General features: G+C 37.6%; 1 protein-coding gene across 3 annotated transcripts; it reads left to right on the top strand.

The window, feature by feature from the left end:
* The first annotated feature begins 680 nt into the window (after positions 1 to 680).
* Positions 681 to 23,906, top strand: PEX2 (peroxisomal biogenesis factor 2). Of its 3 annotated transcripts, none has more exons than XM_071421313.1 (2): positions 681 to 940; positions 19,431 to 23,906. In XM_071421313.1, exon 2 carries the CDS (start codon positions 19,450 to 19,452, stop codon positions 20,362 to 20,364), a length of 915 nt encoding a protein of 304 aa, XP_071277414.1. In that variant the 5' UTR covers positions 681 to 940; positions 19,431 to 19,449; the 3' UTR covers positions 20,365 to 23,906. The 3 variants fall into 3 exon arrangements, with proteins under 3 accessions (XP_071277414.1, XP_071277415.1, XP_071277416.1); XM_071421314.1 differs by lacking the exon at positions 681 to 940 and adding an exon at positions 970 to 1,449; XM_071421315.1 differs by lacking the exon at positions 681 to 940 and adding an exon at positions 14,777 to 18,961.
* Positions 23,907 to 24,327: the final 421 nt, after the last annotated feature.

Genomic DNA, 24,327 nt, shown 5'->3' with positions numbered 1-24,327 from the left:
TTTGGAAAGGAGTAAATCACTATTTGAGTATCTTTTAACTTTTATTTAATAAACATTGACAATTCCCCCCAACCTGTTCACACAGAGTTCTCTTTAGTTTGCTTTCCAGAACAGTAACAGCCAACTTCACAGTGCAGTTTGCCTCACCTAAGGTGCACAATTCAAAATCACCTAAATAATAATTTAACTGTATCACCTAAAACACTTTTGAGCCCGTGAGGGAAGACCTGACACCGATACCAGGAACTAATCAAGCAACCACGTACGGAACAGTGCAGCTGCTGGAGAAACACCGCCTGCAGTGCCTTTGGACTGCTGCCGCACTCCTTCCCCACGCTGCTGGTTTCTCCCCTCAGAGGCCTGTGAATCCTGCCCGCAGGCCACCCGCCTCCCCATGGACTCCACCCCAGACTGCCCTCGACTCCAAGCCGCTGAGTGGCCACACCACACCACCCCAGGCCAGGAGTCTCCTCACGCCCACACGAGCAGCCCCGAGCAGAAGCCGCTACAAGCGCCGGCCCAGCCGCAAACGGCAGCGCGGCCGCTCGGATCCCACGGGACCCGGAGCCGCCCCGCCCCCCTGCGGCCATTGGCTGCTGCGCCTCATCCCGGGCCGCTGATTTGCTGCTTGGGCTGTCAGTCAAGCAGCTCGCAGCCCGCCCTGGCGCGGCCGCCGTGTGGCGAGCCCTTCCCGCGCGCCTTCCCGGTCTCCCGGAGCGCTTCCTGCGCAGCCGCGCTGGGCGGCGCACTGCGCTCCGTGCGGCCGCCGCTCCGGGCAGCTGCCGCTGGCACCCGGCTGGCGGGACAGTGCCCGCAGCCGGGGCGGCCGAGGGGAGAGCGCCCGAGGCGGCTCCGGCCGTGCAGAGCTTCTCCGGGAAGCTCGAGGCTGAGCCCGGCACACCCGCGGAGTGGCGCAGGGCCGGGCCCGGCAGCGGCGCAGGTCAGTCGGGACGCGGGGCGGGACGAGACGGAGCGGCTGCGGCGGGCGGGAGCTGCTGCAGGGGCCGTGGCCTTCGGCGGAGCCCATCCAGGCGTCTCCTGCGGCCTGGTTGGCCGGGGCAGTTCCTTTGGCTCAGGCCCCGGAGCTCATGCAGGGCCTGCTTGCAAAAACCTGTGTTTGGCCTCTGCACTCCCCGGCCGCCCCCGTTCCGTGAGTCCCGCTGGCGTTCGGCCTCCTGTTGCCGCAGAGTGCGGAGGCGGGGAGCTTTCCAGCTAGGCCCAGGCGTGCCGTAAGATGGGACAGAGCCTGGTGACGACCTGTGCGGAGCAGAAAGGGCGTAATATCCTCTCAGAGGAGTATTATCATCTGAGTTGTGATACCAGCTGAGAGACTGAAACATTTATAATCTTCGAGGGTCATTCCTCTGACTCCCTACTATAGGTGGCAAAGAAATCCAAAAATGAGGGTGGCAACTTTCCAGTTTCTGTTAATCCAGTTTTGTGCAGCCTGTAAGTAACAAATGATTGGTTCACTACGAAATAAATGTGGATTTATTCTGAATGGCCAATGTGTTTGACAAACAGACAAACTCTACTTATGACATAGTCCATACTGGAAACCACAGCACTGTATTTCTTTTATGATTTTTCACCTGTCAGTGTGAGGGAAGTGTTCCCTAAGGTCAAAGATGTAGTATGACTAAAATGTGTACTAAATGAAGTGAAGTTTGTACTAAAATTTGAGTCCAAAATACTTTGCCATTTGATTTCATTGAAAGTTAGTTCTTGTCAGACTTTTTTGGAGCTTTTTTGACATACAGTTAGCAACAGTTGATAAAGTTTTCTTTTTAAGACTAATGCTATTTTTATTCTTTTTGAAGATGTGTTTTATCAGTGTTTTCTTCTTCAGATTTTTTTTCATCTTTCTGCTGCAGTTCCTCCTCAGCAGCCGCTTGTTCTTCAGTTATTGGCTGTCCATCAAGACTAGTTTATCTAATGAAGTGATTAGTAGTAAAGCAACTGAAAATGTCATTGCTGGTACTTAGTTAGAGTAGTAAATAAGCTAATAAAGGGAGGAAAAATTAATGTTTTGGGGTTTTTTTTTTCAGTGTTTGTTTATACTGCACAAAGTCATCAATTTCTGTTACTTGCTATGGGGTTAAATTCACATCTATAAAATGTATAAATTGGCTCATTAAAAGAGAGTACAGAAATAGATGATCATGTCAGTATTGAAACATCTACTTTGGTTTCTAGTGCCTCTAGCCTTAGGTGTTCTAAGAATACTTTTTTGGAGTTAGTGCTGTGTTGATGGTTGGTCTTGATTTTCTTAAAGGTCTCTTCCAGTCTTGATGATTCTAGGATTCTGTGATTTACTCTTTTAATTACCATGATGACTGTAGTGTTTTCTGTATTGTAAAATTTTTGATTGAGTCTGTGAACTAGAAAGTGGAATACGTTTAAAGCTGTTATCTGTGAAGGTTTTGCAAGGATCTTATATGGCACCCACTTTCTTGCCTACTAGTCTGGATTTTTTGGAGAGAGTCTAAAAGAGGTGGGGTGTTTGGGCCTTTTTATGTAGTGAGAGGTTGTGTGTATATCAGTATTTCAAAAACCTCAGTGTTATGTATACATATTTGCAGTTTTTAAGGTAGGAATTGAAGATGTTTATTATTGAGTACAGAGGATGTGAAATTGCATTTATCTGGGGCCAGGGCAATTGAAATAACTCTGCTTAGCATTTTGCCTCTATTTTTACATCCTTTTAACTCCTAGGCTTATCTTTGTGCCAACTTGTAGGTTTTTATTTGTCAAGAAAATCCTTTTCAGCAAATGAAAAAAATCAGTTCCCATTAATGTTGCATTAATTAAGTAAATAATTAAAATTAGATCTCTGTCTGCATGAATGTGAAAATATCTTTTACTTTTCTTAGAAATGTTGAAAACTGTGAAGTAATAGTAGTGAACTTAAATGTATTTGAATCAGCTCATGCTTATGTATCTCATAGCTAGTCCTAGAACTCTCAGTATAGGAGTACAGATATATAAAATACCATGTTTTGAATTTATTTTTTAAAAGATTTATTTCTTAGGTAGTGGGCCTTTAGATGCATTATGGATCTACCTACTTGGTAAAGGGCTCCCAAGTAGCTAGAATGGCATACCTCAGTTCATGTTCGTAGAGTATTAGGGACTTGGCTAGACATAGGTCTGTTCTGTGCAAGGAGGTACTTAGACTCGGGAGAGAATGTTTTGTTTGTTTCACAGCTCTGTTTGTCTCCAATTAGATTCTTTTATTATTCACCCATGCCAGTAGGTGAAGACTGTAGGTTTAATTTCGTTAAAGACTGTAGTGACTCACAGAAAGGTTTTGATGCTTAAGATGATCCAGGACATGTAGGAAGTAAATGTTCCTGTAATGGACTAAATTAAATTAAACTAAAACTTTCAAACAAGTATTATTAGTATATAAAGACTTGATTGAACTGTTCATAGAGTAGGAAAGGTAGTTTTTATACTTGGATAGTTTTTGACACTATTACTAATCCAAGGACCTTAATTTGTTCTTTGATGTGAAATGTGGTACTGTAAGTCAAGAAGGACATTTTACTTTCTCTGTTTATCGTCTTTGGAGGTGACAGTCTTGAAAATGGCTAAAAACTGCTACTTCGAGGATATTTGGGAAGGAAGGAAACAGGTTTATGGCTACATAGTATCAGTACCAAGAATATGGTTAAAATGAATGGCTCTTCAATATATAAATCATCAAAGTGTAGGGAGTGATATCTGAATCCAGTATTAACATATAGCTGGATGTAGTAATGAAGCACATGGTCTTTCAGGGAAAAAAAAGCCCTAAACGTTTAATTACATGTTCAAAATATGAGATGGTGGGAATGTCTTTTCTTATTTTTTTTAACATCTGAAAGTTTCAAAGCCATGAGGTTCAGAGAGAAGGGAAGGGAGGGCAAAGAAGGGAAGAGATGGACAGCTTCTTAAGGAAAATTAGTAGTAGATTAAACAGTAGAAAAAATCTGTCAACAATTTCAGACTACACTTTAATTACCTTGTTGCCCATGTGTTTTATTTCTCTGTTGGTTATAATGGCCTACTCTTGCAAAACTTTCAAAAATTCCACATCACTGTTGTTGCACTTGGAATTTCTGCATTTATTCAGTGAAAACAACAATTTAGAGGATGTAAAGAAACAAATAAATTGGGTCCAGCTAACACTAAATGATAAGCTTCAGACATAAATATAATTTCATTGAATTAGCTTGTAAGCATGGTATGCTGCAATAATAATAATTAAGATAATAATAAGAAATGGGAATAAACTTTTGAATTAAAAGATAGCACTGTATTTAATAAGAAATGTTCTGCATATACTACCAATAAATTCATTCTATATTAATGTCAGTCTAACTGAAGAATAAGATATGTTATATTACTTTTTTGATACCTTACTTCTTAAACCTTTTAGGTATTTAATGATTTTTTTTGGCAGAGAGGGCTTTTTTTAAGACTCTCTAGGTAATAACTTTTTTCAATAAAGAAGTTCACGGTGTTTGTGCCAGTTTAGCAATATTTCCTTTAAGCTATATGGTTTCTGACAGAAACTAATGTAATCTATTTCTTATTCAGTCGGTTAGTGATATTAGTGCCGGCTTTCTCTGAGAGCCTGGTTTAAGAATAAGTGAGATCCTTGCCCTGGAATTTAGGAAAGCAGGCTCTGGCCTCTTGAAGGATCTACTTGGAAGATTCCCCCAGGGTCAGGCCCTGGAGGGATGCAGCAAAGCTCTTTGATACACAGGGATCACCTCCCCGAGCTGAGGAGCAGTCCATCCCAGCAGTTAGGAAGTCAGGCTAGAATGCCAGCAGCCATACACTGATGAACAAGGAGCTCATCATGAAACTCAGACATTAAAAGTAAATGTCCAGAAGCAGGAACACATAACCTGGGAGCAGTATAGAGACAGTGTCTGAGCATGCATGGATGTGAAAAGGAAAGTCAGACTCTACCTGGAGTTGAATCTGGTGATGGATGTCAAAGACCACAAGAATTGCCTCTATAAAATGCACGAGTAGCAGGAGGAATACTAGGGAAAATGTGGTCTCATGGCTGAATGAGCAGGGAAGGTGGAAAAGGCTGAGGTTATGCAGGCTGCCTTTGCTTCCATCTCTACTAGCAAAGACCTTCAGGAACTGTAGAACACAAGGGAAGGTCTGGAGCAGGGAAGATGTACACTTGGAAGAGGTTTAGGTCAGAGAATACCTGAATTAAGAGAACGTAGATAATGCTCTGGGAATGAACCCATGAGTGCTAAGGGAGCTGGCTGATATCATTGTGAGGACAGTCCCAATAATCATTGGACTGGGAGATTGAGGAACTGGGAGAAGTGCCTGTAGACTGGAGGAAAGTTAATGTTTCTTCTGTTTTCAAAAGAGCAGGAAGAAGTCCTCAGGGAACTATAGCCTGGTCAGCCTTACCTTGATCCCCTAGAAGGATGGAAGGTGATGCAGCAGCTAATCCTGGAAACCCTTCTAAGACACATTAAAGAAAATGATCAGGAGTAGTCAGCATAGATTTACCAAGGGGAAGCCATTTTTGACCAACCTGATAATTTTCTACAATGAAATAACTGGCATGGTAAACAAGGGGGGGAGGAGAGTAGGTGCTTGCATGAGTAAGTCTTTCAGCAGTGTCTCCTGTGACGTGCTCTTGGAGAAGCTGCTGCAGTATGGGCTGGGTGAGCAAATAGTCCGGTCAGCATAAAATGTGCTGAACAGATGGACCACAGGGAATGGCAATCAGTGGTGTGAAGTCTAGTTGGAAGCTGGTAACTACTGTTGTACCCCAGGGGTCAATACTGTGTTCAGCCCTGTTTAACATCTCCATTAATGATCTGGTTGATGCAATGTGCAGTTAGAAGATGATAATTTTGTCAATTAAAATCAGTCTTTCAGTGAAATACCCTAATGTAAATTTCTCCCTAGCAAGGTCTGGTTCCCAAATGTTAGCTGTTTAGGAAAAACATCTGAATTCATGCAATTTTTCAGAGCATCCAGAAGGTGAATTAAAATTTTCTACCTAAATTATAGTACGTTGTTTATGAGTTGAAATGGCAATGGACTCAGTGTATTGCTCTGGAGTTAATGAGCAGAGCTGCTACAACTTGTTACCTCTCATGGACTGCTGAAGTTTACTTCAGTGTGGTGTTTTCAAGCAGGCTGCTTATGCTGTTTTGAGGTTTTTATTGGGTTTTCTTGGTCTGTTTTTTGGTTTGTTTTTTTTTTTAGAGATAGGGTTGGGCTTTTTTGCTTTTGACAGCTATTAGCATGCATACTTTTTCACCTAGACCACTGAAGAGAGTCACACCCTTTCTGTTCGTCTCATTTTAACTAACAAGCGTGCTCTAAACATCACCTGCAATACAGCACTCCCTGTAAAGTTAAAAACAGCAAATAAAATAAAAAAATTGAAAATGACCAATGTGTTGTGCTAAAAAGATGCAGGCTCATAGTGAAATTGTGCTGTATATGTACATAAAAGGTAGCAGGCTCTCTGTTCTGTAGCTTCTTCAAGAGCTAAATTGTTCCTGCAGCCATACAGCTGACTTACAACTGCAAGCATCATCAGTTCAAGTCTAAACTTTACAAAAATCTTCAGGAAAAGATGCAGTCTTTGTAACATACTTCTCTCAGTGTTTTTTTGGTTTGGAGGTGGAATATAAGAACTTCAGAAGTTTGAGTTTATTTCAGGCTCTTTTGAAAAGGAGACTAAATTCAGATTTTTCAGAGTAAGGGTGAAATATAAGAGAAATAAAGAACTTTGGGGTAGAGGAAAAAGAGGACATACACGCTATAGGAAGGAAGAGAAATTACAACAGTGGTGCAACTCTTGATGCAAGGTTGATTCTTACTGGGTCTGGGTACTTTCTCCTCCTCCTGCAAGGGAGGACTTGAGGAGGTTTTTTGCCTTTAGGAGGAAGTTGAATTTAATGCTGCTAACATTCATTGTGTTTGTCTCAGTAGCTGCCTGGGAATAATGTCCCTAAAAATCTTGTCTTTCACACACTTTATCTTCTCTCTTGGTTTTTGCTAATATTGTGAATGAGGTTAGAAAAGAAAGGAGCTAATCAAAATTTAAATTCTAAGAAAACTTGAAAAAATACATTAAAATAATAGTATTCAAAAGTAATATTACTTCTGTAGTCAGAGAAGCAGAAAAAAAATGTCACAGGAGGGGTTTGGTAAGGAGGAAAAACTTTTCCTGAAAGGGAAATTAATATAATGCCATGACACTGTGGGGCATAACTAAATCATGAAGTGAAATACACATTGGAATTGCAGAGGGATTTCAGAAGCTGTAACAGCATACAACTCAGGCTGCCTAGCAAGGAAATTATTATCCCTCTTCTAAACTGTTACTTGTAATACCTGTATGCAACCATTCGGTTGATTCTAAAATGCTAATGAAGTTACAGGATTGAGGAGAAGTGTAGTGGAAGTGTATCAGACTTCCCTTGTGTGCTTAAAGTTCCCATAATTAATAAGTAATAAAATCGTCAAGGACTGGGGACACTGAGCACATCAAATTTCCCAGCACCCCTCGTAGTCATTGTGTATCCCAGAGGTTACAAGGTACAATCATACCAGAAAAGCTGAAGGTAGGGAGGAATTGCATAGTGTTACTTATTTGAACAGAGTAGCCTCTCACTTGCAGGTCTGCATGAATCCTACAGTGGACTTGTACAAATAATTATTTGTCTTTTCATTTTTGAAAGACAGCTAAAAGTTTCATTATTTGTATTTGCAGTGTTGTGTTTTGCTTGCACATTCAGCACATTGAGATTGAAGACAAAAAAGAGCAGTTCTTCGAGTCAAACAAAAGCCTTGAGTTTCTGTCTTGCTGTTGACTGGTGGTGGATATGAGTATGATGCTGAGTTTCAAAGACAGCTGGTTTCACAATTACCTGGTTTTCCTGACTCTGTTGTTCTTTTTACTCATACTGCATGTATCTGACCTGAGTCTGTGATGACCTGTTTGTGTACTAAATCTGCAGAAAAATAAGTTTAAATAGGTTGGAATTTTGCCAGTTCAACATGCAAAACCGATTAAATTGAAGTTCAAATGAGTACTACTGCTAATTTGTAAGATAAGGACAGAATAGACAGTGGAAGGAAAATTTGAGACAGTGACTGTAGCTGTCAAAAATGACATTACCTTAGATTTTTAAAGAACACAAGCCTGAAAAAAGAGAAATTTGTGTCAAGTACTGCTCTTTATCCTTGCACCACTTGAGAGTTTTTGATGATAATTCGATCAAATTATTCATAAGTTATGCCATATAATACAAAACCAAAACTTAAGACATGGAGTGAACAGGTTTGTCTTTTTATTGATGCAGGACTTTATCGGTTCTAGCAAATCATGAATATATACAGTCTGTAACAACACTGTTTTACTTAGAGTCCTCCTTTGGGTACAGATGTGGATAGGGGTTAATTATGATTTAGGCATTTAGGACAGCTTTTACCATTCTTATCTAATAAGTATTTCTAATAAAAGGTTAAAGGACCTTGCATTCCTGCAGCGCAGTACTTGGATCAGCATTGTTACACTTGCGTATTGCTGAATATTCATAACTGTGCAGTTGGCATGCATATGTATGTGAAAAGGAAGAAAGTTGGAATAAAATCTGGGCAGTGACTGTGTTTCATAAATGATGAGCGTAAAGTGTTTAATGCAAAATTGCAGGGTTCTGTCATCTGTGGTAAATTGTATCAGCGTATATAGAGCAGGTGTTGCTTCTGAATCTCTTGTATGTATCTTCTCAATCTTCATCCTGGCATCTCCGTACTTATCTGGTGATCCATTCGTATGAATCAGACAGGTTGGAGCAGAGCAGACACAGAGCTATGAAATGAGAATTTAAGTTAGATGACTTTTTGTTTGTTTTTTAGGTAGTTTTGAATGGAAGAAATGTAAGGAGGGGCATGGAAAAGATGCATAAAATTGGGATTGACATTGTACTTGACAAATAAAGGGATGTGAGATACAGTGCCCTTAGAACAATGAAATGCAGATGTTTCATATATCATGAGGTGTAAGACAAACTTTTCAGAAAAGCAACAGTAACCAGCAAAGGAAGAGTTATGGCTATAACCACTCTCTCACTGGAAGAGCTATGGCTATAACTGCCCTCAGTGTGCTCACAGTGGTGTGTTCATGATCTGTCATTGGACCTTTCTGAAATGGAGCTGCATACCTCTGCCACCAGGTGACATTTCATCTGCTTTACAGAAAAGATCGCACATTTACTAAGCCTTGCGTTCTTTTCACTGCTGCACAAGCATTGCAGTATTACTTAGCCATCCTTTTACCAGAGCCTCATATCTTTATCACACCCAAAAAGGCCTTAAGGTACAATAGTCTCTCAGTCATCTGTTGATCACATCAGCAGGTGAGACCTACATTATTAACTTAATTCTTAACTTTGCTTAGCTTTTGCACCTCTTGATACTGGTTCAGTCACAGATGTTGCCTCTTCCTTACAAAGGGCTGTTTCTTCCCAGCTAACCATCACAGTTGCCACTCTGTTCAACTACTTTAACAAAACCTCTCTTCACCATTTTAGTTCATCAACAGTAAAGGTAAAGCACTTCTCCAAATAATTGCCATTACCTAGTTCCAAAGAAAAACATCTATTGTGTATGAGACAAATATTTTGCTAAGCATCTAGATCAAGGGATTTTTAACCATGTTTTTTGGAAGTTTTCAAGTTATAATGCAGCTTTGTTTTTTACACTTCCAGGTTTTTATCACTAATTGCTTTTAAAGGAGCAACAGCTAGATTTCATTTAATGTAACAGAGGATGAAAATTTATAAGTGAAACTGACATGTCCCTTTAGAGATGAATTTGTAACTTGATGTACTAAGGAGCAGGATGACAGAAGAGGAAATAAGATGAGGGAGGAAGAGAAAAGGATATGGGATTAAGAATAATAGTGATGGAACATTAGCTTGTTATGTGTTTATCTTCCTGTTTATTCCAGTAAATGAAGATTAGGGCTTATCAAAAAAGTTGGTAGGGTGATGCTGTCTCTGGCTTCTATGCTACAAGGAATACAAATGTACTTGGAGGTTTTATCGTCTTGAATTTAGTGTTGCAAATTTTAAAAGGTTAGTATTTTAAATATTCGTTTTGAGGTAACTATCAGATCTGGTTGTTAGGATCTAATAATCTGTCTTTTAAGAGTGCTGACTGATGACAAATTTATCTCAAGTCAGTAGAAGCTTATAGCATTCAGAATATCTTAGGGAGTGGCCAGTAATTGTCTAGCATTCTAGCATTCATCGAGGGGATGTGTTGCACTGATGTGGGATTTTCAGTTTCCATCAAATGCTGTCAGAAATGACTGATTTACAGTTTCTAACAGTGCAGCACTTTCCTGCTGCTCTTTATTACTGTTGTATCAATTCTGGCTCTTCTGAGCTGGTTTTGATTTTGTAACTTGAAGCCCTAATATTTTGATTCTGGCAGGTAGTTTGTGGAAGATAAATCTATTAATTAACTATCATTAATTTTTCCTTGCTGTCTTCAGGCATTCAGTAGTAGCTAATCTCTTGTATCTCATGTTATGAAATCTCAATTTACTGAGTTAAAATTGGAAAAGCAACCTGTGATTTGAATGTGTATTTGTCTTGTGCTTGGTCTTTGAACCTTAAATGTAACTGTAGCATTTTTAACCTCCATAATAAAATTCTTAATTTTATCTATGGGAATTGTTTGTTACACAGTCATTCAGTGTTTTCCTTGAATTTGTCTGTGTTGAGAAATAGTCCTTTCTCCCAGGAATATAAGAAATAAATAATAGTTTCTGTGATTGCAGTGTCTTACTGACTTTTCAATTAGTGTTTGTAGTTATTCCAAACAGTTAAAGAATCAATTTATGTTCTTTAGAAAATGATAGGTATTTGTCTGAAGTATATAGAAATCCAGACAGTAATACAAAATCAATCTTTTTTAAGGTTATTTGAGGTAATGATATAGTGATAAGTTAATTTTTCAGTGATTAAGAGACAACACAGTTGGGGCTCCCAATTAGACTTTGATCTGAGGATATTTCTCTCTGCACTTGATAAGCAGGAAAGAGCTGAGATTTAATGGTGAGAGATGAGGCTTTGAGCAGCTGGGATCCATGTTCTGTGTTATGAGAGTTGATGTAAAGGAAAATTTTAAAGTTAACTGAATATGTATCGTTTGGTTTCTCATCTTTAAAATTTATTGATTTTTAATTGACATATAAAATATCCTCTGCTATTGAGAGTGCCCAAAAAGAACAGGTAAATGATAAATTTTCACAAAGAAAAATGTAGAACACTCCACATTAAAAAAAGTCTCAGCATTCTTGTGATGGGTGGAAAGTTAGTTTTCATTGCTATCTGTTGATACCCAACTTTATGAACATCAAAGGAGGGATAGTGAACCAAGGCTATGGCTTGCTTCCCTGCTGTCGCACACCCCCAGTATGGCAATGCACAATACCAAATGTATTGTAGCTCCTGAAGGAAAAAGGGACTGTGTTACTGTTATCTCCAGAGAGGAGATGATTTCTACACCCTGCTTCCCCATCCTTGGACCATTGATTTCAATGCTGGCACTTGGCAGAGTCTAGTCTGTTGAAAAGGATGAAAAATTGTTACCTTTATGTATATCCTGTTGTTTCTTTGTGTTGAGATACTTTATAATAATAAAATAAAATAAAATACTAATAGTGAATGTTAAGAGGGACTTTATATCAGGAATTCTTCCCTGGCCTGGAAATGAAAAGAGTTGTCCAGGCAAAAGTAATACAATATGATTAGCGATGAATATAAAAGAATAGCATAGGAATGTAAGAATAAAATTGATGACTGAGGAACAAAATAAGTTTCAATTTACAAAGCACAAGAAAAGAATCAATGAAAGGTTCCAAAACTCTGAGCAAGAGGAGGCACGAAGGGATAAGTCCATTACCTAGATCTGTTATTAAATAAGAAAGGAGAACAAGGAAAAGACTTTCAAAGACTGATTCTTCCCTTCATACTTTGTAAAAGAGATATATTGTGACCTGCTACTTTCATAAAATTAATCTTAGACAGGAAATAAGAGTGGAACCAAAGCACAGAAAGAATAGCCTAAGGAATCTTAATATAGATGTGCTCAAGTGGCAAATCCTAATAAAATTCATCCTAGAATGATTGAGGAATTAGGCGCTGCTGATTTTATTTATTTATTTAATATCCCAGAGGGTGGAAATAGCCAGCAAAATGGGTTTGTGTGTATCTGGTTTTGTGCCTCTTTACTCTTCTGTTAAGAGAATTATTGAAACTGTCAGTTTTGATTCCAAATAAAGGTTCAGGAGTAAATAGTTTAGCAATTAATTTGTATCTAACAGTGTGTAGAAGAGAAATGGTAAAACACCCAGTATGGTTTGGTGAGACCTGTTTGTAAGAAACCTCAATATTTTTCTCTTCTAAATAAGAATAACAAGTTTAGTAAGAGGAAAACTTTAGGTACTATGCAGCATTATTTTAATAAAGTCTTTTTCCCTACATGAGCAAACTAGGGAAACATAATATCAATATTGTATCCATTAGATGTTGATGTTATCAGCATCAAGTTGAAAGATTGCCTTTACAGAGTAATTATCTGTAGTACCCTGTCAAGATGAAAAGGCATTAGTGAGTTGGATGATGGAAGAGAATACATACTTAGAAAAGTTACTGATGATACAAGCTGGAGAGAGGTTGAAAGTTTAGGATTTTGTTTTGTCCTTTGTTTTAAACATAAGGTCTGAATTCAAAATACTCTTGATGAGTTTGGAAAGTGTAAAATCAACAAGATAAAAAACAATGCAGGCATTTAACATGAAAAGCTCAAAATATATTAATCCAAAAGAGGAAATAATTATTCAGATAGAAAAATGAGAGAAAAAGACATGAAGATATAGCAGATCTCAAGGTGAATTGCTGCTGAGAAAAAAGTAAAGTTGTTGTTTTGCTGTGGATTTTATTTGGGTTTTTTGTTTGGTTTGGTTTTTCTTGAGGATCATACCAGCCATGTTGTAGTAAAGCATATTTTGTCTAGTTTGGCAGATCTTCTGTGGGTAATTGGTCCTTTCACATGTCTTGCTGCTTTTTGCTCTTGAGAAGGTGCGGCAAAATGGAAGTTCTTTTTCGTTGTTCTTGATTTCTGCTGTGGAGTGAAAACTGTCCTGATTTTTACTAAGCATGCTTTATACTAAATATGAGAAAAAGAGTCTTTGGGCCATAAAACACTGGAACAGACTACTTAGAAAAACTATGGAATTAGCCTTCTTGGTAGACACATGTCAATATATTCTTGAGCCTGTGTTTGTGCTGTGTTAGGATTTGGTGGTCTCTTGTAGTCCATTCCATCTCTCCATAAGTTCAGTGTTAGACTACATGTTTTGTCTACACAGATGAGATTGTGTAAAAGAATTAAATCACCAACTCAGTGAAGTTAGTGGATATGCTACTTATGCATCCTAAATGTAATTTTAAGTTCACAGAATGAACTAGGTTGGAGAAGATCTTTGAGCATCAAGTCCAACCTATGGCCTAACTCTACCTCATCAACTAAACAAGGGCACTGAGTACTACATCCAGTCTTTTTTAAAATACCTCTAGGGATGGGCAGATAATGCCCAATTCCATCTTCCTGGGCAGATAATGCCCAATCTCTCTTTCTGTGAAGAATTTTTTCCTGATGTCTAACCTAAACTTCCCCTGGCACAGCTTTAGGCTGTGTCCTCTCATTCTGTCACTGGCTGCCTGGGAGAGGAGACTGACCCCAACCTGGCTACAGCCACCTTTCAGGAAGGTGTAGAGAGTGATAAGGTCTCCCTGAGCCTCCTTTTCTCCAGGCTAAACACCTCCACCTCTCTCAGTCGTTCCTCACAGGGTTTTGTTCCAGGCCTCTCACCAGCCTCGTTGCCTCCTCTGGACACACTCAAGTGTCTCAATGTCCTTCCCAAACTGAGGGCCCAGAACAGGGAAGGGATGACCTCCCTGCTCCTGCTGGCCATGCTATAGGCTAGGATGCTCTTGGCCTTCTTGGCACCTGGGCACGCTGCTGGCTCATGTTCAGTCGGCTGTCAGCCAGCACCTCCAGCCTGGGCACTGTCCAGCCACTCTGTCCCCAGTCTGTAGCACTGCAGGGGATTGTTGTGGCCAAAGAGCAGGACTCAGCACCTGGACTTGTTGAACTTCATGTTGTTGGACTTGGCCCATCTATCCAGCCTGTCCAGGTCCCTTTGCAGAGCTCTCCTGCCCTCCAGCAGATCAACACATGGTCCCAGCTTGGTGTCATCTGCAAATGGTGGACTCAATCCCCTCATCCAGGTCATCAGTGATGATATTAAACAGGACTGGACCCAGCACTGGTCCCTGGGGGACGCCACTAGTGACTCGCTGCCAACCATTAGGAACAAATTTTGGGTTTTATTTTAATAAATACGTTTTTATTTTGCTTCTCAAAAAGTGGTTTGACAGATCATACTTAAAATTATTTTAAGGCTTCTGCATATATGTCTATTTGTCATCTAATGATTATGCTAGAAAAGCAGGGAATGCGATTGCAGTAGCTCTGAGATAGAAACCCCTTGATTACTCATCCACAGTAGAAAAGCCCTGTGGAAAAAAATGGCACCCAAGAGATTACTTGGATTTGTATATTTCTTCAGGCAAAGTTTACAGACCTGTAAATTTAAATGTAGAATTTTTGTGGGCAGAATGCATTGACAAATATGCCTGATGGTAATACATCTCCTACTGATAGTCCCAGAACAGGTCAATAATAATGCTTATATTGATAGCAGCAATGCAGGAGATGTTACTTGGTATTATAGCTAAAATCCATGTTATCCCCTTAATTATAATTACATTAATATTGACAGGCTGTTGACAATACTCACATTACTATTGATAGATTTCTGTCAATAACATGTTTCCAAATAAAATATATTCATTCATAATTTCTACTTTGCTCAATACCAGCAATAATATATACCAGAAGAAATTTCTTTTTCCCTAGTGATATACAGTAATTTTTTTTGTACTGTACAAGTAGGGTTGTTTATTTGTTTGGTTAAAAAAGACAAAACAAACAAATACAGGTTATTTAAGAACAGAACATTTTAGGGTTTTTCAGTTGTTTCGTTTTTTTTCTGGCAGGCAATTCTTTTTTTTTCTATATCTTTGACAATATAAAGGGAGAACCTTACAAGTACCAGTCTTTACTAATTAAAGAGTATTTCTGTAAAAGTTCATCAAACATTGAGTTTATTATGTATGTGAATGTTGGTACGTACCCCTTTCATTACTGGGTCTGTGATTTGGGGTTCTTCTGTTTTAAAAGTAACTTAAAATAAGAGTTAAAACAGTCAAGGATGACAAATAGAATTTAATAAAAAAACATGGAGGAAAACAAACATTTTCTATATTCTTTGTAGCTCAGCAAAATACAGAATGCAAAAATAACATTAAAAAAAGTACAAGATAAATGTCTTTGCACTTATAGGGTGTGTTTTTATCTAGTTTTAAGCTACCATAGTTCCCACTTATTTCTACTGTGATACTACTGTGTGCAAAAACAATATAAACTGAAAAAGAATAAATTTCTAAAAGGAGTTTGTATAGAAGTAATTTTTAAAGGGAAAATTTCCTACCATAGCAAGATTGAGATTAAAATGTAGGGCTCTTCTCTCAAGGAAACAGTTGCTCTTATTCAGATCATTAGGACATTTGAAGACAATTTCATAGGACAATGCAGATTTCAAACTGTCCCCTTTAATATTTGCCTATGGGAAATAAATATCTTCCCTTTAAGTGCAATAAAACCTTAGATCAATTCAGAAGAAAGTAGAGTGGATAGCAGAACACTAAGCATACAGAAATGTGCTTACACATTAAAATCAGAAGTATACGGATATAATCTTTAGGTAACTTTCAGTGTCCAGTTAACAACCATGGCCTATGGCAAGCTTTAAATGTTCTTAGCTGGAAAGAACTCAGAACAATGCCCAGATTTATTGCTTGAATTGAGAACACTTAATTTTTCATCAAAAAGAAAGCTTTTTTTTCTTTTTTCTTTTTTTTTTTTTATTTTTTTACATAGCTATGTGACAAGCATAATTTAAAAGATAGCATCCTTATTGTTGTTTGATATTCTTCCTTTTCCATATAGTGTGCCTAAACTTGACTAAAAGTTCAATCAATTTGATAGCTGGTAGTTCAGGAAGAGACATTGAACATGACACCATTAAACAATATATATGGTGTTGATTCTGATTTTTTTAAAAAGAAGACTTGTTGGATTTGGCAAAATTTCAAAGGTTACTGAGCAGTAGTCATGCTGTTTGGGTGTGTTGTCTCAAAAGTGGTTCCCATTTTCTGTATGTGCACTCTGACAGATTCATTGAAATTATTTCCTTCAAATACAGTTCTGGGTAGGATGATGGACGTGAAAAAAAAAAATCAATTAGATTCTGCATTGAGGCAATGGGAAGGTCAAACTCCAAATCCCAGAGAATATTTTAGTCTGCTCTCCTGTGAAAATTTGGAATAAATTAATTGCTAAAACAGGTAGGTTCAGGCATCATTTGGCCAAGTTTCATGAATTTCTGGGGAGAAATTTCTGGAGATTTCAGTCTTGGTAGACAAAATGTTCCAGCTTCCTTGTTTCAATTGGAATTTCTCATGTAGTGACTTAACACAGAGTTGCCTCTCTTTATTTCATTGCATCTCACAGAAAACTTTGGCTTAATATTCTCTGCAACCCTTAGGAAGTAGAAGATTATTCATAGACCATTTCTTAGCTGCCTTATCCTTCAAGTTGAACAATCTGAGTTCCTTCAAGCTCTTCTCATATATCAGGACATGGGGTTCCTTTCTTTTGTACTATTCATAGAAAAAGCTAAACTGGACTTAGTGTCCCAGGTTTAGACTCACCAATGCCAAGTGGAGGGTAATAGGCACTTTTTCAGTCTGCTGGCTATACATGTTCTAGTGTGCTGCAAGGATGCACTGGTGGCTTGTGTTCAGCATGCTGCCTGTCCCCACATCCTCTTTTTCAAAGCAAGTGTGCAGTCATACAGGCTCCCAGCCTATGTGTATTTCATGATCCATCATAATTCTGTGGATTTGACACATTTTCCTTTGTCTTCAGAAAATTCCTGATGACCCATTCTTCACTTGCTCAGGTTTCTTTAGATAATATACCTATAATGAGAGAAAAAAATCTTTAAATATTTAGTCTACCTTATTTATGAGAAACCTACAATAGAAATTGCTCATAGCATCTGTAGTAATGAAAAACAATTGGAAAAGATGGTTAAAATGATGTTGGAAAATAGTCTTAGTAGATGGATCAAGGAAGTTGTTTGATAAGATGTCCCTTTTGAGTAACTAGCATTTTTGAAGGAGGTTTTGAGTGTTGGGAGTTATGTAGAACATTGAAACAAGTAGAACAAAGTGAAATGAGTAGAAGAGAAAGTGAAGAAGACATTAGACTTTTAGGGTTTATGAGTGAATAACCAGTAGCAGGTTCCAGAGCAGGTGGTTATCAAAGGCTCTGGTTCCCAAAATGATAGTGGAATGAAAAGATGAGGGATAGGAGGGTGGATGGGCATTGGTGCTGGAGTTTTTGAAGTGATGCAGTAACATCCAGTAGGGGTTGAATTGACCCTTTGATCATAAATTAGAGGAGGGAAGTTATTTGAATCATACTGGAAAATGTTTCCTGTGCTTTGGTTTCTGCTACAGAAAGGATTAAGTGTGAGGGAGACAGGTTTGGTTATATAGGCTTTGTATCCTGTTTTTTCCAGCTGGTGTGGGTTCATGCAATGAACCCTATGGCTGTTGGCTCAGAGGAGGTGGCCTTATCCCACCTTCAGCCATGTTTTGCCTGCTAATAAAGGAAGGAGTAGTTTAAAAAAGCTAAGTGGAGCTATTGTATGCTCTACCCATGTAGCAGTCCTAGTTAATTGGAAACTACTGTGATACACCCTACACTAAAGACAAAGTCATATTTCCTTGCACTGATAACTAATTATGAATATGGAAAGCAGTAGGAAAGCTACAGATGATGTTTTATATTGTGTTTTAAAACTTCTGGGGTGTTCTTTTTCAGCAAACATGGTTGTCTGTTTGAAGGATTTTTTTTTTTTTTAGTATTCTTGACATCAGTAGCAACCATTGCTACCAAGAGCCTCTACAGCATCTTTTACTCACAGTAATTTTGTATGGTTATTTTTCTCTTATAAATAAGAATTTGAGGCACTACCTCCTATACTTTCTCTAGAAGGCTGTGGATTGCTTGCAGGTCTGTTATGCAAAGAATCTGGTTTAGAAAGTGAAATATGTTGCATATCTCTGAAAATAGTTCTGAATTAAACTTTGGGGTTTAATCTGTTGACAAAAGGAAGCAAAAATTGATTACCCCATAATTTTACATTGAGGTGTTGCCTCTATTTTGCTTTGATAATTTACTGCATTTATTTCTCAGCCAGGCTTTCAGATGCAACAACATTTAAAAGAAGCCATTTTAAAAAACACTTTATTTTTTTCTATGATGCTTGAGCAAGAGGAGTATCCATTTGTTGACGTTGCTATTATACATTAATCATCTTGCCTGGAAATGTTATACGACAAGTAGCACAATCCCACACCTGTCAAAAACACTCTAGAAAATATATGCAGACTTCAGTGAAGTACTGTATAATAATTTATGTCTGAATGCTGAATATTTCTTAGATCTCATATGATTTTTCTCTAAACAACTCACTGCCTTTATTGAGAAAATTTTATTCATTCCCACCTTAATTTCATCCATATCTTTATGTAATTCCTAAATTTGTCTGTATTTCTATAGTTTTGCTTTCAGCTGTAGCAATTGAAGTGTTCATATGGCAACACTTGGTCTGCCTCACTGTTCTTTTCCAGATTTTTTGGTTAGTATTTCATTTTCCCTATTTCTCTATAAAACACCTTATAGTGTTGCAGTTCTTCTTTCTGATCTATTTTAAGATTCAATTGAATATTACAATCATGCCCTGCAATATTTTAATGTATATATAAATTTATTAATATGTATGTATATATATATAAATCTGTGGATTTTTCTGAATATCTAGATGATGTTGAACACTTGTTTATAACCAAATGTTAACATTTTGTGAGAAATGGTCAGGCATAATTTCTTCTAAAAATAAGATTTTAAACTAAATTGTGTACTAATTTTATATTAATGTAAAGCTTCCTGAAATGAATTGTGGCATATTAGTAACATATTTATAGAGCATTCTGAGAACGTTGTTGTTTCTTATCTACTGGTGGTATATTGCAAGTTTGTTATTTTTAATAAAAATAGAAATAGGAAATACTCCGCTATACTAAAATCTATTTGTGTTTTGTTTCTAGAAAGTTTTTTTGTGAAGAAATGGCCTCCAGCCTTGGAAATGAAAAGAGTGTGAATCCTGTGCTCAGAATAAGTCAGCTTGATGCTCTTGAACTAAACAAAGCTCTGGAACAACTAGTGTGGTCCCAGTTTACCAGCTGTTTTCATGGATTTAAACCAGGGGTGTTGGCTCATTTTGAACCAGAAGTAAAAGCATTTTTATGTCTTATATTATGGAAATTCACTATCTATTCCAAGAACGCAACTGTGGGACAGGCCATTCTCAATATTCAATACAAGAATAACTTATCTCAGTCAGAGAAATACCAACCTCTGAGCAAACACCAGAAGTTATGGTATCTTATTTTCACTGTTGGTGGAAGATGGTTGGAAGAAAGATGTTATGATTTATTTAGCAATCGTCAACAGCAGTCTTTCTGCAAAATTAAGAGCTATATAGGTTTTGGATCTGGACTTCTAAAGCTTTGTGGACTTGTAAATTTTCTGATTTTTCTTCGGAAAGGAACATTCGCAACACTTACAGAACGCATTCTAGGAATTAGGTCCGTTTTTTGCAAGCCGCAAAATGTTCGTCAGATAGGATTTGAATACATGAACAGGGAACTCTTATGGCATGGCTTTGCTGAGTTTTTGATATATCTGCTACCACTCATTAATGTACAGAAGCTGAAACTTAAAATTTCCTCTTGGTGCCTGCCTATCGCAGGTCTTTCCAATAGTGAAAACTCTTTAGCAGTTCACTGCAGGGAATGTTCACTTTGTGGGGAATGGCCCACCATGCCACATACCATAGGCTGTCCACATGTTTTCTGTTACTACTGTATTAAAAGTAACTTTTTATTTGATATGTATTTTACATGTCCTAAATGTGGCTCAGAGATACACAGTCTTCAGCCATTGGAGTATAAAATTGAAATGACAGAATTGCATGTCTGATGTGAGGTTGATTTAGTTTTATACTGTACATGATATATATCCAAGAGATTAATGGAAGAATTCAGAAATTATTGAAAGCAGACTGCTGAAATATGCTTTGGGCACTCTGTAATTTATATAAAGTGTATTTTTACTGGTCTTAGGTATTTATTGAGTAGCAATGCCATAATGTCCTACCCCACTTGGCAGGTGAGGGGAAGGTAGTTGGATTTACTCTGGATGGTGTGTTGGAGAAACAGCAACAACATTCTCAGGGAGTTGAAGAAGAACTTCTACTTGCAAACTTTAGAACATTCCAATTGGATAAGGCAAACTTTGACTTAGCAATCTTTAACTTACCCAGACAAAGTGCCATTAACAACTTACCTAGTAGATGGATTAAGTGGGAAAGTTGTTCTTTTCATGCCTAAAGAATAATTTTAAATTTGAATCCCCAATATGATGTTACACTAAAAAAACACAAAGGTATAAAGAACATTTAAGGAAAACAGTGCACCTTCTAGACCTTTGTGAGATGACAACTAATTTTCTCAGGCAGACATGTCTCAGAGCTTCAATTACATATATATTGTCTTCTCTCCAAACCTGAGGGGTGAAACCCATCATCCTTTGGAATGTGGCAGATGTTCAGGGTAACCCACATTCTTCTGAGTAGAGACACTGAAGAAAACTGTTCACTCACAAGATGCTGTCTGTAGGAATTGCTGCTCATGTCTTTTTGATGTGGTCTAGGTGGGTGCCAAATCTCAAAGTTCACTTCCACACAGAAAAAGATCAAACACAATTCTGTGCATGTTAACATATTAAAATAGGTAATTTCCTGCTTTTTGCATTCACTGTTTGCTTTCTTAGTTGCCTTTGCAATGTTTTAATTGTTCTTACACTTCACCCATTTACTCTTCAACCTGGTTTTGTAGGATTATTTTCTTTTTAATTGCAATCCTTTTTTGACAGGAAGTATTATTCAGAAGAGTCTCATTAACACAGAAATACATTATGTCCTCTTTTTGAATCTTAATTTGTAAAAAACATATACAGTTAAATTAAATAAATAGTTTTATGGTGGCTCTGTTCTTGATTGGCAATCATCAATAGTCCCAAAAATAGCAGGGTAACAGCTGATTGAGTAACTTTGATCTACTTTTATGAAATGGTTTATTACATTCTTCATTCGACATTCTGATTAGAACAACCCACTAGTCTATTTGTTTGAAGATCTTAAATTCTAGGTTTTGATCTTTAGAGTGACACACAGTGCTTTCATCTGATGTAATTAGATATAGTTAGCGGGTGGGCAGCTAAAAACTTCATTAATTCTGCTGCTGTTCTGTGAGTCAACAGAGACTTCAGAGCAAGTGCTTCCAGATCCTGTGCTGCAATATTATTTGCTGTCAAATGTGTGTATTAGTACCCTGCCATATTTTTGTTATTTGCTGTTGCAATTAGAACCAGCAGGTGCAAGCCTGTTTTTATTAGACTATGAAAACTGGCAAGTCATTTGGAGAGCATCCTGAAGTTACTTCTTGATCCTGAAGGAATTTTGTATGAATTGTCCTTCCACATCACTTAATAGCTTTTTCCCAAAGAAATGTTTTAGCAACACTGACTTAAAGGTGATCTAATGTCTCCAGAAAAATCATCAGCATTTTGATACTTCAGTCTTTATCTGTGTTTATTAATAAAGAATTGTATGCATCCAAAATCCAGTGTTCATAGCTTACAATCATAGCAGACCTTTGTTTGCTGTGGAGTCTTCATTTATTCTGAAGTTTCAGAGCAATATTTTATCAAAAGAATATGGATTCTCTGTTTTGGCCTCTGCTAGGTGTCATGCCCTTCTTATGTTGGAGTTTGCTTCTTTCCTATATAGAAATGTTTCATTTTCCTGAATATTAAAGAATGTTATCTTCCTTTTTCATTCCACCTCCCTCTGTCCTGCTGTTTGATGTGCATAAGCTGTATGAATTTCCTGGGGTTTGTTTTGTCTCTTGCAGCTTCATGCGGGTAAAGTTTGTACTCTGTTTTTCATCCCTGTTACACTATCAATAAAAAAGCAGTTTAGTACCTCTATTGTATAGCTGGTTTCTGCTGGCTCTGCTATATCACACTCTACTGTAGTTTTTTGTTTGTTTTTTTTTCTGGAATTAAACTTCTAATGCTTAACTTATGCTGCCTTATTTTAAAAAAGCATTGGCCTGCTTCTGTAGCACCTCCTCATCACTGTGTTGGGTTTGTAACCCATAGTATTTACCAAGTTTATAAAGTCTGTGTCTTGTGGCATAAACTGTTTTTGTTACCCTAATAACCTAGATCTTTAGGTGGGGGTTTAATTATTTTATTTTCCATGCAAGTAAGCAGATACGAAGCATCTCACAGAAGTAGGTGGTTTGGGAAAAGAATGGTTGTTTGTGTCAGATACAGATTTTTCTTTTTAATCTCCCATATGGTAAAACCTTTGCTCAGTTGTAGTCACTAATGAGACCAGGGTTCCAACTTGAATATTGAAAAGTTACCTTTTTAGTACTTCAATATTCAGCATTTTCCTGAACCACTTTAAAATGAAAAATACACTTCTAAAAATATTTTAATTCTGTTTTGTTGGGTCTTGTGATCTATAAGTTGCAGAAGAGTCTTAGTTAAAGATATTACAGGAAAAAAATCAGATTCTTTGTAATCAAAGAATAATTAGTTTTACATATTAATTACCTTGATAATTTGTCCTCATAAACATATTTTTCAGGTTGAAACTCTACTTTAACAAAGGACTGCTACATCTGGTCCGACTTCCTGCAGTGGAGGGAATAAATTTTGTTTTGGAATGTTAATCTTTAAACAAAAGGGGATTAGTATTCAGCTACCATTAGAATGTACTTGTGAGTAGTCATATGTGCATCACTGAAAAGGGTAAATGCTCAGAATTTAAGGAAGCTAAAGGGCCAGAACTTTTATTCAGTCTTGGATAGGAGTTACAGCTTTGTATTACCAGTTTTCTTTGTGCTCTGTTGACTTTGTGTGCTACATGAACATTTTCATTATCAAAAATCAAAATATGAAGGCATAAATGAAACAGACTAATTACATTAATAAACTTACTTGGAAACTTTTCATTTCTTCATTTGAATGAGAATTACCAGTTGCCACAAGGTGTGATGGGGAGGCAGTCAGATGAAAGGAGCCAGAGGATGCTGTTTTTTACTTCCACACACCACCATTCTATCTACTCTATGTTTTAAGGGAGGTTTTATATAAGTAATTTTATAGAGGACTTAAAAGGTGGGAGTTTCTGTGAATGAAATTAGAGGGATAGTATTTGATTCCTGCCTTACCTGGAAATATTTATTTTATTGTAACTATAAGATATGATAGACAAGGATGATCTCAGCATTAGTAAAGAGACAATGTGAAGAAAAATGAAAGATATGTATTTGCTAAATGCAATCTATTATAATGTCCTTATTTGAGAATACTAATGGAATTGTTATCTGGGATGTGTCATTCTTATGAAAACCAAGTTGACAAATAAATGATATTTTTTAACAGGAGGTTCTGAGGTTTGCCTTTTTCTTAAGAGTTTTTCTGGAAGGGTGGTTATTTCTTACTCAGTGGGTGACTTCATACTTTGTCATTTATGAGACTAAAATGCAAAGTGAGAAACTAGTTTAGACTTCTTTAAAAATTTCTTCAGTTTTAGGTTTAAGCAAATTATCTTTTCACATTTCTTCTTTTGAGCAGATTAGTCATAGCTGTTACACTTTGCTGTGTGTTTGCTAGGAAGCTGTGTTGGCTTGTACTGAGAACAGAAGATTGTGGCACGGCTGGGCTCAGGATAGGGTCGTGCTTATTGCCAGGACAGATAATAAACTGATGGTCATTTGCTCTTAATACAGTATGGTATCCTGAGCTGCTGCAAGTCGCAGTGTATACAACCAAAACAGCAGAAGCAGTTTCAAAGTGGTGCTTCAA

Source organism: Agelaius tricolor, unplaced genomic scaffold (assembly GCF_023055355.1).
Source record: "Agelaius tricolor isolate 1412-34295 unplaced genomic scaffold, bAgeTri1.0.p SCAF_2, whole genome shotgun sequence".
Taxonomy (NCBI): domain Eukaryota; kingdom Metazoa; phylum Chordata; class Aves; order Passeriformes; family Icteridae; genus Agelaius; species Agelaius tricolor.
This window is presented reverse-complemented; position numbering and strand designations above follow the sequence as displayed.

Excerpts from the sequence above, each read along its gene's own strand:
- PEX2 (XM_071421313.1), top strand. The coding sequence starts at position 19,450 with ATGGCCTCCAGCCTTGGAAATGAAAAGAGTGTGAATCCTGTGCTCAGA.